At 45.8% G+C, this 14,506-nt stretch overlaps 1 protein-coding gene across 3 annotated transcripts in view; it reads left to right on the top strand.

Moving 5' to 3' along the window:
* ADGRB1 (adhesion G protein-coupled receptor B1) overlaps positions 1–14,506 on the top strand; it is a 281,739-nt gene that overhangs the window by 113,962 nt on the left and 153,271 nt on the right. For all 3 annotated transcript variants that reach the window (XM_087739596.1, XM_087739512.1, XM_087739670.1), the window contains exon 3: positions 9,137–9,295. In XM_087739596.1, coding sequence (XP_087595722.1) covers positions 9,137–9,295 — 159 coding nt within the window. The remainder of the gene's footprint in view (positions 1–9,136; positions 9,296–14,506) is intronic.

Below are 14,506 nucleotides of genomic sequence, written 5' to 3'. Positions count from 1 at the left end.
AAGGATCTCAGATGCTCACCAGTACAATGCAATTTCTGGTCCCAAGCAATCCAGTTCAGACAGCATCTCTCCCAAGGACTGTTTTAACTGTCTTTGGACACTGCTGGGTAACTTCTCTCAGCAAAGTGAGCTCCCTGGGCATGCAGTCCTTATTGACCCCCAACTTTGGCTTGCAGATAAGCTCCTCTCTGCTCTACATCCTAAACCCTTAGACACACATCAGCATTTAATTGCCCCAAATTTTTTCACTCACCTTGCCGAAGTGGTACATGACCCCACCATTCTGTTTGTCCCCCTCTTAACGCGGGGACTTAATAAGAGACAGACAGAAACTACACACAGAGACAAGCCTGAAGCTTGCTTCCTTCTGCAATGAAAAATACTAATGACGTGTCAAAGGATGCTGGTAAAGGCAGCCTCTACCCAGCAAGGCAGCCAGGATTAGCATCTTCCCACTGTAGGATGAGTGTAACCGACAGCTCTGCGAAGGAGAGGACACCGAAGGAAGAAATGCCTGCTGACAACTTGCTTGTTCGCCAGCCTTCCTCAGAGGTGCACACACACCCAGCTCTTTCATGTGGTTTTCAACCGCCTCCGTTCCCCTTCCAGGCAAAATCCTTATTACTGACATCTGTGTGTGAAGAGGGTTTGGCTGTGCGTATCAGAATGTCATTAAATATTTGGTTTAATAACTGCCAAGGCGGCTGCCTCAGCATTGTGCTGGAGTTCACGTTTCTGGCTCTGTGTTGGGAGCAGTTAGTGGAGCCAGGAGTGCTGTGAGCCACGAATAGGGTCTGCTGAGCAGCATCTCCTTGGCAAAACTGCTCTTAGCAGGGGACACCTGACTCCTGGGTTGTCCTGGGTGATTTACTCTATGTCCTCCTGTAAGATGCTTACCTTAAGAAAATTTAACTTCTGTTTGTGCTGTACAGCAGGTGCCCTGTGATACTGCAGGCAAGTCTTTTAGCTTTTCAGTCCCTCCCTGGTTCGTCTTGCAGAGGCAATAATAGCACAGCTCTGCCTTGCAGGGCTCTTTCGAAGAGAAATATGTCTTAGCTCGTGGAGGACTGAGAAACTGCAGTCTTGGGGACTATAGAAATCCTTCAGCTGGAAATGCTGTTCAGGAAACAAGCTGAAATTGCACAGGACTTACAAAGCTCTGGGTGTTACAACATGTCACTGCATTTATGGGTTTATGCAGTGTTCTGCAAGTGCTTTATACCTTTTCAAAGGTGAAAACACCTTTGGCGAAACTGAGGCCCTTCAAGCCAGGGCAGATGGAACATGAAAGGAAATTTCACGAATGCTCTTCTTTGATTTCCTTTTTGAACAAGCTTTTATGAAAGTAGATAGTGACACTTGTATCAGAAAATGTTTCAATCAAATTGGGCTACACAGTTAGATTTTAATGTGTTCATATATTTATCACCGTACAGAGGCATGTATGTGTCTATGCTAATATGTCCCATCTGTGCTTTGCACCAAGGTCTGCAATAACTTGAAGAAGCAAATAGTATGTGAACTCAGCTCTGATATGATTTATACAGTATCAGAGAGGTTCAGGGTGGGAAAGTATTTAATTCCTCCCTGGTGGTGCATGCTGGATTTTTCTTCACAAGTCTGTTCTCTGATATTTTGCCTGCTCTGCTTTGAAATACATTAAGTGATTAGGCCTCTACGGCTTTCTTAGGGGAAGACTTTTCCACAGTCTTATTTGATCTCCTGCTCCAGACTAAACATTCCCTTTCTCATTTCCCTGCCTACCCCCCACTATTTCCACATAAATACCTCTCTTCGTCCCTAGTGTTTTCATTTGCAGGGATTCATGTAATAAGCACAGCTTTATGCTGGGTTTCCTTGCAAGCTGAGCACTGTGGCCTCATTTCCATCCTCCTTAAGTGATTTGCAGAGCAGGGGGAGACTGAAGCTCATCCTAAATGTTTGTCCAGATTGGGCCTCGTTACCTTCATTTGCAGGGACTTGTGAACGTTACGGAAATCAATGACAGCTTTGGTCACTCAGGAGCTTTGAAAAATCACATCACTTATTTGGATAGCCAGAAGTGAATGATTTGAGCAGCTTTTTGAATGGTGGTGGGGAATACTGGCTTGACCTTGAGCTGTCTGTACTCTGAGCACATCTCCGTGAAAGAGAGTGATAGTAATAAAGTTGAGGCAGAAAGAGGCCAAGCAGCTAGGAAAGCACCAGAAATCATCTTGTTGGCCAGATCAGGGGTCTTTCAGCCCAATATCCTCTCATTAGCAGTGACTACCAAGGGAAAATAGCAGAACAAGACAAGCATACAGCATCCTTCCAGCCTTCAGCAACTTGCAGCCCAGAGACCTGAGCAAGAGCTGCTGGTTTTGTATCTAATAGCATTTGGTGGGTTTCTCTCTCATTCATTTCCCTAGCTACTTTTTATATTCATAGGAACTTTGGTATCTTTTCATGCTGTGACAAGCATTGCACAGTTTGACAGTGCTCTGAGTCTGTGAATTATGTCCTTCATCGGTTTTGCACCTGCCTCCTGATAGTTTCATTTGACACCCCTCAATTCCAATACTGGAAAAGACAACAAACAGCCATTCCCTGGTTACCTTGCCCTGGTCGCTCATGAACTTTTATTGCATCATCATTTTCCCACCCCCACCCATCTCCTTTCCATGGAGGAGAGTCCTAATCTATGGTTATGGTTTTTGTTAATATGTTGTTAATATAGAGTTTGTCAGAGGTAAACACACACAGCACAGAAAGGATGATCCTGGATGCGCAGATCGATGCCCCTGTCTTGGGTCTCCCTTATCCTACTTGCTGGCTAGTCTAGCTTGAAGTTTGCTAATGGTTTGTGCACGGATCAGTCTTCCTTTCCCCTCACCCCTGAGAATCCCATGGAAAGTTTTGTGCAATCCCCAAACTCTCATCCCCAAATTCTCTTTTCTCTATAGGACAAGTCCTATAGTGCTTTAGGCAAAGGACCCTGCTGGTCTGCATGGCATTCCCAAGAGTGTCTTCCATGATGACCTACAATAGTGGGTTTCACACCAGGGACTGATCCATCTCCCTAGAGGGTACTCCTTATCCATGGTCCATTTTCACTCAGTAGGTTACCAAGATGCCCTTGCCTGTCACGTTTCTTTGATAATCTCTGGGTCTTTGTGTTTAATTAAATTTGTCATTAGCTGGATAACCTAACAGAGCTCATGACATACGGTATGGACAGTGGGCAGAAGAAGGTACTTTCAGCCTTTTCATTTTGTTTCTCACTAGATCAATAATGGGGTGTGGGGGGGTGTCATGTTCATACATTGTTCATCAAAAGCTTTGGCATCTGAAATAGGAAGGTTATAGAGAAGAGCTGGAATTAATGATTTTGCTTTTTAGGGAACTTGGGGGGTTAGTTTCGATACTAGTGTGCACAATCTGCAAAACAGAAGTGTGTTACATGGGATTTGTTTTTGAAAGGGCAGAGAATGAACCACTGAAGAAACTCACTTGTGTTGCCATAGACTTTCATCACATGGGGCGCGAGGAAGGGACATCTTCCTGAAAGATTTTTTTCCTTTCTTCCACAGAAGTAGCAAACTGAATGCATGGCTCTCCAGGGAAAGATCATTGTTTTGTGTAATAGAAGTCTGTCTTCAAAATAGTCCCTTCTGGACTTGCTCTTTCCCAACATAGTAAGGAAGGAGAGTGATAAAACCCTGTGGAGCAGCAATCTTGCTTTCCCCATTGTATAACAAATTTAACTTTCAGATGGTATAAGACAATCTCACTCTTAATCTCCTTTCAGCATCCTTCCCCCTATTTGCATAACAAATAACATTTTTCCACTCATTTCAGAACTGCTGATGATTCTTAGGCCCTCAGATACTGTGATATAAGGCCCACTACAACTATTTCCAGTGGTAGCACACAGAACTGTGGTGGCTTTATGTAGTCTCACATGTTTTTCAGACACAAGATGTCCTGGCCTGCCGAGTTTGAGAGAGCTGCCAACAAGAAATGTCTGCGGCTGGGGTCAGTGGGAGGCTAAATCCAAAAAACCAAAACGGAGATGGATGTAGTGTGTCAGCAAAGACCCTTTTGCTGTGCTCTATTGATTGTTTTGTGTTGATTCCTTAGTTTTTGCTGTTGTCGCTGTCATCTAATTTAAGGCATTGCTGTTAAATTAAAAGGCGTGATTGACTGACTGGTATCTGAGACACATCACAGCTGTCAGCTGCAAAGATGAACTCCAGATTGGAATGCAAATCTTCCCAAAGATCAAGGGTGTTTGGACGAGGCATCTAAGTGGAGCTCTCTCAGTTAATTTGGAGTAGGAAAGACCTATTGTTTTGGCATCTCTGCTTAAGATTCAGAACAAGAAATGCCAAATATGAGCTTGCCAGTTGATTCTGACCATCTTGAAATTTTCTCCATTTAACTGTAGAGAATTAGAATGCATTGGGTCAGCCTAGCATGAAAAGTAATTTGTTTTAGTACGTGATCATGATAAGAACCGACTGAAGAGGATCAAAAAGCCCTTTAGAAACTGGATTAAAGGCCTCCCTAAATGACAGCCTCCCTGGCATTCAAAACAGTCCCATGAGCAGCAGCTTCATGTGCAACAGCCGCCTTTGCAAAACTCATGCTAGGAGCTAGGACCGTTCTCAAAAAATAAAAAATACAAGCTAAACCTTGTATGTGATTGAGGTGATATAGCTGCTGGTTGTGATGGGAACCTCTGGAGCTGGAGAAGTGAGCTGCAGCTACTCCAGTTAAAAGGACCAAAGAGCAAAGTGAGAAAGGTCTGCAGTTCTGCAAGGCTGTAGCCAAGCAAAACTTTGCTAAGTGGGAACAAGTTGGGTGTGTGACCTTGTCATAGTTTAACCCCAGTCGGCAACTAAGCACCACACAGCCACTTGCTAACTCCTCCTCTGTGCAGTGGGGGAGAGAATCAGAAGGGTAAACATGAGAAAACTCATGGGTTGAGATAAAGAAAGTTTGATAGGTAAAGCAAAAGCTGCGCACATAAACAAGGCAAAACAAGGCATTCATTCACTCCTTCCCATCCGCAGGCAGGTCTGCAGCCATCTCCAGGAAAGCAGGGCTCCATCACGCATAACCGTTTCTTGGGAAGACAAGACACTCTGAACGTTCCCCCCTTCCTTCTTCTTCCCTCAGATTTATATGCTGAGCATGACGTCACATGGTGTGGAATATCCCTTTGGTCAGTTGGGGTCAGCTGTCCCAGCTGTCCCAGCTGTGTCCCCTCCCAGTTTCTTGTGCACCCCCAGCCTACTCGCTGGTGGGGTGGTGTGAGAAGCAGAAAAGGCCTTGACTCTTTGTAAGCACTGCTCAGCAATAATGAAAATATCCCTGTATTATCAATACTGTTTTCAGTACAAATCCAAAACATAGCCCCATACTAGCTGCTGTGAAGAAAATTAACTCTACCCCAGCCAAAACCAGCACAGACCTTCACAGGAGTCAGTGCCTTTGGAAAGCAAAATCCTTCATAAAGCAGTTGCAGCAGGCTCATTATTTCTGGATTAAGGACAGATGGCAGCTTAACCCACATCAATCAGTGAGGCGCAGCAGTTTGTTGAGAGCTGATGAAACGGGACTCCAGGGGCAAAAGGGACTATCTGCAAAGGGTCCCATTAACTTCAGTGGGACTTTGCATTGTATTTCGCATGCGTTACTTGCTTCACACCATCAGAAAGGTCTCCTTCAACCCCACGCTTGAAATGTAAGAAGGGGCAGAGCAGGGAATTGTGCAGCAGACAGGTGGGAATGAACATTTCCTAGAAGATGGGGAGTCCATGAGGGTTGTTGCAGCTCAACAAGTCATTCCTGATGAACTGAGTGGGGCATGTGTGCAGCCACTGCAATGACAACTCGTGTCTCTTCTCGTGTCTCTTCTCCAGCATCTGCACTGGGATAAAAGCATCTGTGTGCTGCCACAGTTCAGCTGCTCCACAGCCATGGTAGCTCATTCACTTGTTACCCAGCCACCCCTTTCCACCAGCCAGAGGCTTTCAAGTAGTAGGCAGGAAAGCCAAGTGTTTTACTCATGGCACAGCATTTTTTTTCCCCTCAAAGATGAGATAGGTATAACTTCATATAATAGGCCCTTAACCACTTGTTTACAGCACCACTAAAAAAGACAAATCACTTGAAACAGTGAATGACTAGACGCAGAAAAAGAAGGGAGATTTCAAAAGGTTTATCTGACAGCCAATAAACAGGATAAATAACATGCAGTATTTCATTTGTCAGGACCATGGGACAACCTGATGATAAAAAAGTACTACTCCATAAAGTGGGGAATACCTTTGTCTTGGCTATAAATGCCTGTGTTGATTTAATAAGTGCTGTGGTACTTCTCCAGCTTCTCTTTAGTACTCACAAATGGGTTGGAAACTGAGGAATAAGGTGAGGAAGGAAGTTATCTGTGCTCAACCTCATAAAGAGATCTCATTCCAGTTAAGGGTTTGAGATCACAATGGTTTTAATCTTATTTTGACTGGTTCTCCTCTTGCTAGGGATAAGCAGAGTAAGAAGTCAAAGACTGGAACCTACACTGTCCCCCACTCTTTCCTGCAGTGAGACCAGGCAGCATCTATTTCTATATATTTTTAAGGTGTTAATGTCATCATAATAGGTTATATCCTGAAATGCAGACCTGTTTGAAAAACCCATCATCAAACCAGGGACACCATGACAGGCAATCAGTCTGGGTAGCCAGTCTGTATTTTGCTTACAAACACAATATAAAATAGCCTTTTAATACACTGGAGCAATTATGTATTTTGACTCAAAAAGCATCCCAAGCAACTAAATCACAAGCCTAGCCAAGGCTTGTGTGGAGCAGCTTTCTCCCTTCCCCAGCCCCACTCCTAATCTGCAAGGGAGTAAGAATAAAGACAGACATCCTTAAAAGGGCAAACAAAGAGTTGATTAGCTCCTAAATGTGTCTGGTTATGGATACCCTATCGATCAGCTCAAGCAAGGCATCAGGATACCTGCCATTATGCCAATGGCCTCTCTTACAACTGAAACACAATCTGTCTCCCATCAGGCAACGGGAGAGATGAGCCTGTTTCCCTGTGCTGTTTAAAAAAGGAAACAGTAGAGAAAGTGACTTTCAAGGGAAAAACAGTCTTCTTCAAGGTCAAATATTTATTGTGTGCCAATAACAACTCCATCCTCCACACTGTTGCCAGGATCTCTGAGCACCTTGCTGGCAGGTTCACTAGCCTGCATTTCCATCCTGCTCTATTTTCCCCATGTCATTCTCATTATTAAATATCTAAGCAGCTTCCACTGCATTTAGCAGTGTGAAAGTTGCTGAGAATGTGTTTATTTTCACTCTGTCTTGGGAGCAAAAGTTAGAGCACAGGTGGGCTGGTGGTAGTAGAGTATGAACTCATGGCTTTATGCTGTGCAGGTGGATGAGTATCTGCCCATCTCTGTGCAAAGGGGTGCTGGTAACATCCCTGTATTCTGATCTGGCACCTAGCTGGGCTGTTGAGGACCCTCATTTCTCCAGACAGGGCTGGTGTCCTGCTTAGGGTGTGTAGGGAGCAGTGGAGCCCACAGCTCAGAGGACAGATGTGATCTCCATTGCCTCATAAATAGCAATACAGGGAGGCTGGGATCAGCTGAAATGGATCACTTGCATCTCTGAAATCTCTGACTGTTGGTGAGAAAAAGCAATGGGGCTTTATTTCATTTTTATTTTGAAAAGCAGAATTTTTCTTTCTCCCAATGTTTCCTCTCTTCAACAAACTACATCTTTAGCTCATTATCTGTGCCTAAGCATGGCACAGCTGAGTTTCTCGGACCTGAAGCATCTTCAAGGGTAGCTGTGGGTAACGAGAGAATGCACAGCAGGAAAAGCAGCCATCTGAGAGTGGCCACCTCTGGGACGAAGGGCCACCTCTGCTCCTCCCCATGAGGTGGGCAAATGATGGAGCGGAAGCAGTCACCAGCTGTTAGAAGCAGAGGCCTATTACAGAGCAGATTTTAGCTTGCTGCATATGACCAAGGAGGAGTGAACTGGCCACTGAGGGATATGACAGCTTATCCATCACTTGAAGGGCCTGGATGATCCCCTGCTGTCTTTTTACAACACAAACCCCAGCCTTGCTGGGCTCCCCGCTGGTGCCCTGCTGTAAGGCTTTGGACTGTGGGAGGCAAGCCAGATTCAGACGGTCTTCATGGTCCATCCTGCCATCAACGTTTATGGACATCCCACCAGGGCAAGTTGTTCTTGGCAGCAAGCTGGAAAGACGCAGGGTGGAGAAGGCTGCAGAGGCTCAGCATTTCCCTTCTGCAAGTGGCAGGATCATCCCTGCAGCAAGGGGCTTGCTGGCTCCATCAGCTTGCAGGGCTGTAGCTGGTGGTACAAGGGGAAAAGCTGCATGTTACCGACACCAGCACTGAGTATGGGTGGGAAGGGAAACCAAAAAAGCACCTTCATCTCATGGTGCTCACAGATTGCTCCCTGTGGGTGCTACAAGGTTGCTGGAGGGGAATATCATTCCCCCTGTAAAGCTGTCCTTGAGAACGATGCCTTTCTGCGGCTGATGGTATCTGCAGTGCAGGGAAAAAGAGTGTCCTTTAGTGGGTTGAATGGGTGGTAGGACCACTACCCCTTCCAAGCTCCCTTGTGCTGCCTGCACATAGGCACATGTGTTTGTGTATGGGAAGAGGGAGGAGAGGCAACTTCACCAATGCCGGGTGTCTATCTTGAGGTGTTTCTTGCAAGTGCCTTTTGGGGTTAGGAACAAACAGGCCACAAAATGGGCACAGGGTCTTCTCAGAGGAGGGGACCTCTTTGCCACATCAAGCACAGGAAGAACTGGACTAGTTAAAAATGGGGCAGGGCTTCCAGGAAGGCAAAGTCCCTCTTTAGAGACAGGGAATAGTTGAAGAGAAGTCAAGGAAAAGGCAATGCTTCTCCCTTCCTCTCCTATCTCTTGACTTTCTGGGCTACTGTGTGGTGTCTAGTCCTACCACATCCAAAGACATCCCACATTTGGGACTTGGCAGTGGGTACATTGTAGGGTCTCCCAGGCCAGTGTTGCCTTGGCTTCCTGGGTGCTGGGCTCTCACCAAAGCTGACGGGGCTTTTCTGGATTTTGCCCAGGTGGTTGGAACCCGTGGTCGACTTGGGGCGACTGCACCAAGGACTGCGGGGGAGGCCTGCAGACCCGCATGCGCACCTGCAAGCCCCTTCCCAACGAAGGTCTTGTCTGCGAGGGAGTCCTGGAGGAAGGACGGCTGTGCAATAGGAAGGCATGCAATAGTAAGTGGAGGCATGTTCCCTTGCACGCGTGTGGGCGGGTCGCTCTTCCCAGGAGGAGTTTGGCCTCATCGCCATAAATAATGAAGGGTGCTCTAGAGGCACAGAGAAACTGCCGAAGGGCCGAGTGGTCAAGAGCTCAGTCAGAGCAAAGTCAGAGCAAGGTCAGAGCAGCAAGCCCAGGGGAGCATGTGACTTTGGCTGTGCATGGCCCTGTCCTTCCCTGCCTGTCTCGCGGTCATGCATGCACACACACACATGGTGACACAGGTCTTCCAACACATACACCTGCAGATCCAGACCTTTACCCAAAGAATAGGAGTTAATCTATAAGAATTTATAAACAGGCTTACATCAGGTATTCATATGCTGGTAATAAATCTGCCACTGATGGCAAAATATACACCCTTAAAGGCATTTCTTTGACTGTTGGACTCTCTCACCCAAATAAATAAAGCATGCAGGTAAGAGAGATGATAATCTTGCTTCTTTTTGGCTTAGTTCACCTTCCCAGTCAAGAGCAGTGTTGCTGTCCCTTTTACAAAATGAAGCCTACAGTGCTAAGACATGGAGAAAGATCCGGCCATTAGACAGACAAAATGCAGGGCTTGAGCAAGGCAAAGTCTTTGGCAGATGCTCCGCTCTCCTCCTGTAATGCAGCCCCTTTCCAGGTCCTCTTCTCCAGAGAGGAGGGGACAGATTGTCACTCCAGTCAGCAGTCAGATATTGATGGGTTGAGCTGGTGAACCTCAGGCACTTTCATCTCCAGTTCTTCTTTTCCATTAGAGGGGGATGAAGAGAAAAAAACAACAGCAGAAGAAGCTCAGCTCAGCAAATGCAAGAGAATGGCTGGTTATAATTATTCCCTTCTTTTTATTTCAAATTCATAGTAGAGAATGTTTGAATAACTCTTCCGACTAGTCAAATAACCAGGGAAAGTTCAACTGTCTTCAAAGGCAGGGAAGTATCTCCTGATAAAGGGGAAGCTCAAATAGAGGGACATAAATATATTCCTCTAATAAGGGCTAAAATGATTTCATGCATTTTTTACCACTTCCATAAATTTAAATCATGCTGCAATTAGGCTTTTTTTCTTTTTTTTCTTTTTTTTTTTTTAAATGAAACCTTCTAGTATATTGAATTTCATCTCCTTGACTCACAGTTGTTAATTTCCCTCTGAGGTTCGCCTACACTAGGGATATTTAATCTAAGTCCCCCACGCTTGCTGGTGACTTTGTAGTCGTAACGCAGCTGTGGTGTAGGGCAGTGAGGGTAAGAGTACAAGGACCTGGAAGCTGGACCTGAAAGGAGGTCCAGTTGTGGAACTTGAGTGTGCCTGAATGGAGCTGGTGGAAGGGCCATGCCAGTCTTGGTGGACAATGCTGTGAAAGAGAAGGTGGAGATGGCATTGTGGGTGAGTAGAGGGGGCTCTGTAGGTGTGGCCATTCTTTGAACATGGAGGCACATGGGGCAACGGGCAAAAAAAAATCCTTAGAGCGCCCCTCCTGTGCTGGACAAACAAGGCAGAGGGACACAGCTCCCCGTCCTCTTTGCAGGAAGTTTGTCCCCGTCCCTAACCATCATCAAAGCCCTCCATGGGACCTGTTTGATTCCTTCACATCCCTCTTGCACTGGGTGAACTGGACACTAGTTTCCAGGTCCAGCCTCACCAGCATTGAACAAGGGGCATAACATCTTCCCTTGATGCAGGGAAACATGATCCCTTGTTTTCCCAGGGGCAAAACTTTGCTCTTCTTCATGATAGATCTCCTTGGGTTGCTGTGACAAGGAGGGATGAAGAAGTGGGATGGTAGACAACCATGGAGCCTGGATGTCTGGGTTGGGTTTCCAGCTCTGCTTATTGCGTGGAGCACAACAGTGAAGGATGAATCACTATTTACTCACTATTTACTCACTCGTCTTTTCCAGAATACAACATTCAGCAAAGCTGATCCTAAGTGGAGAAAAACCTGATTGTACGCCGGGGGGTTATGATTCAATAAATGATTTCACTTGTCTTGCTGTCCTCTTTCCATTACATATCCAGTCAACTCCTGCTCCAAACTGCAGTGCAGTTAGTTCAGTTGAGCTTATTTGGGGAGAAAGGATCTTGAGCTAAGTGGAAGGCCCTCGTTTAGAAAGAGAGCACGCCCGCAGAGTGGGACAGCACAAATTGATTTCTCCCTTTGAAATAAATAAGTTAATTCTGATTAATTTTCCCAAGGGCCTCTTTGCAGACAAACTGCTGAGCCTCGTTGTGATGCTTTCACACTGGCAAGCTGGAAAGCATCTGAGGGAAGATGTGAACAACTAATCTTTCAAAAAGACTTGCCCATACACATCTTGAGGTCTGTGTCCTACCTCAAGATAAACCTGTGTCTCTTCATATCTACCAAAGCTGTGCATTTGGCTCTGAACTCGCTCCTCAGTGAATCCGTCTCTTGTTGCCTTTGCAGCCATGCCGAAGAGAGGTGTGCTTTTGACCCAGGAAGGGCTTTTAATTTTTTTGCACATATCCTTTCCTTCTCTTTACTGTGATCCGTACCAAAACCTGAGAGGATTTAAAAGTAGAATAGAAATCCTGTTTTAAATGTGTCACTGTTATTGTCATATTGACTTTTGCTCATAGATTTGTTAGGAATGAGTAGGATGTTCATTCTTCTACTTGAACTGTTACTTTCCTAATGGTTCATTATACATTGCAGTTAAATAGATTCTAATTTGTTTTTTAATTTTTTTTTAAAAAAAAGAAGAACTGGACAAAACAACATATTTATCCTGAATTGTGTAGCATTTCGATAGCTTGTAATAATACCTGACTAGCTCTCCAGGTACTATGGAGTAGCTGACACCTTAATTTTCTAGTAGAAAACAAACAGAAAAAACCCCTCTTTTCCTTGACCAAAGGACCATCTATAATCCTGATAAAACAGCAAAACAAAACAGGGATGAGTGTTCTGATATTTTGCTCTTTGCTGTGGGGGTGAATTGACACTTGTCCAAGGAAACTAATACCACCACTGAAAAAGTAAAACCAGTTGCTGGCCAAGCAAGTTAGGTTAGAATAAGACAGAAATCACCACCACCTTCAAAACAAGGGTAAACCCATCTCTTTTCTTCAGCTTCTCCTTCCTTGCTTCTGCCAAAGTGTCTCATAAGCTGATGGGTGATTAGCAAGAGTGTTTTAGCCGTTTATTTGGATCTCCAGCAGCAGGAAGAGGTCTTAGTCTGTTACTGCACCTGGGGCAGGTTCTCAGTGGGAACAACTTTGGGTGCTGCCACTCAGCTCCCTGGAGCTGCTGAAAAGAACTTTTGCAGAGGATCTGTGAGGGTTGTTTTATTTTGCCTGGCCATGGCAAATGCACTAGAGGGCTCTAACCCTTTTTGTCATGCAGCTCCTCCCCGAGGTGGACCTTCTCCAGGTCCTGCCATCCTTCCTCTTCCAGAGCTGCCCCAGGTGGACCTTTAGCAGGCCTAAATATGCAGCGGTGGGAATGATAGTTCTCAGCCTTTCCAAGAGGTGTGACTTCTGGCAGCATGGTCACCATAATATAGGTGTAGCCCCATGGCTCCCAGGGCTGAGTCTGAACACGTTGCCTGGAAGCCATAGCGGTGTTTGAAATCATTGCACAGGGATGGCTGAATGACTCCACAGGTTTCACTTGTATGTTTTCCACTCTCTTGGGCCACCGTCTCTGCTGTTTCATGTAATGGAGTCTCTTGCTTGATGATCTTCATCTGGCTAAATTTCCCCAGAGATATATACCCAAGCCCAACGGCAAGTGAGCCAGGTAAGTTATCTCCATGGGCAAAACCCAAAGCTGTAAAACACAGCAGAAAAACTGTAATGAAAGGCTCATCCCAAACTGGAAAGGAAACTTTTTCTGCCAATAGCAGCTTGGCTTATACAGACCCTTTTCTCATGGCAGCTGTTCAGCTCAAGAGACATAATCTGAAGGACAACATTCAGTGTTTGTTGTAACTCTGATTTTTCCTTGCTAGAGGCAAAGGACCCAGTGATATCTTCCTCTCCGGCACAGACAGGGGAGATTTCCTCCATCTGTTGGATTTGGCCAGGAGCTGCTGTTTTATAGAGGGAGGAAAAAAAGCCAACCCAAGTGTGGCGGCAAGTGCTTGCAGAGGAGCTTTCCAGGTCCACCCCCTTTGGATGGAAGGGGACGCCCGCTGCACTCCGGTGGCCCCTCTTGGCTGCATGGTGCTAAAAGCTGCGGTTGCTTACAACCTGGCAAGCTGAGGGTCCTGGTGGAGAGGCTGGATGGGCAACATGGCAGGACAACACCCAGACTAGAGGAGGGATGTCACGGGCCTGACCCTGGCACTGGAATTTGGCACTGCTGGAGAAATGCAAGAACAATCAGAGATGTAGGCAGCCTGCGTTTATTCCTGGGGAATGAAAATCAGCAGAGGAGCCAGCTGAAATCTTGCCATCCCATCTGGCAGAGGCAATGCAAAACCATGTTTGACATTTATGAATATGCAGATTGGGCAGATACGACTCCCCTAGGCTGGGAAAGGGGCGGCCGCATCCTGCCTTCAGGTGCAGAAGTGTAACACCAGTGCAGTCCCATCGATCCATGCTGGATTTCTAGCACCAAGTAGGTTCAGGATCTAGCCCTTCATCTGTGTAACTGTTAGTGGTGTGAAGAAACACGTTTCACATGACATTTAAAAGACTGAGCCTCAGCTTCATTCTCTGCCACCCCTGATTTTCATTAAAAATAGCCTTTTTGGTACAATCACCAAGCTGAAATATCCTGTGCATGTGTGAGAGCATCTTCATTCCCCGCAGGCCAGGCTAGAATTCATTGCAAGCTGTAAGAGTGCCTTGTCCTGTAGGTACCTGCTGCTGCTGCTGCTTGCAAAGACTTCACCCAGTCCCCCCTCTTTTAATGGTAGTTCGGACATTTCATATCTGGGAGTCATGCATCTCAGTGACATTTTCACAAGTCTCAGACGTTCAAACCAAAATGCTTTGGGCCATTGCCTTAACTGGTGCCATTGCCATATATCCAGTGGCCTCCAAAATGACCCTCTTCTACATCTGCTGAGATCTTGATTTTTAGGGGTTGTTAGTGATTCTGCCCTTCTCAGTTTTACTCCTTTAGCAGCTGCTAGATGCCCCAGAAACTCCATAGTTAACAACTTCTCCTTCAGTTTTACTGCACTGAGATACATTTACCCCATTTCAATGGG

The sequence above is a fragment of the Nipponia nippon genome, unplaced genomic scaffold (assembly GCF_047370975.1).
Source record: "Nipponia nippon isolate SJK-2023a ecotype South Korea unplaced genomic scaffold, ASM4737097v1 scaffold_1, whole genome shotgun sequence".
Taxonomy (NCBI): Eukaryota; Metazoa; Chordata; class Aves; order Pelecaniformes; family Threskiornithidae; genus Nipponia; species Nipponia nippon.
This window is presented reverse-complemented; position numbering and strand designations above follow the sequence as displayed.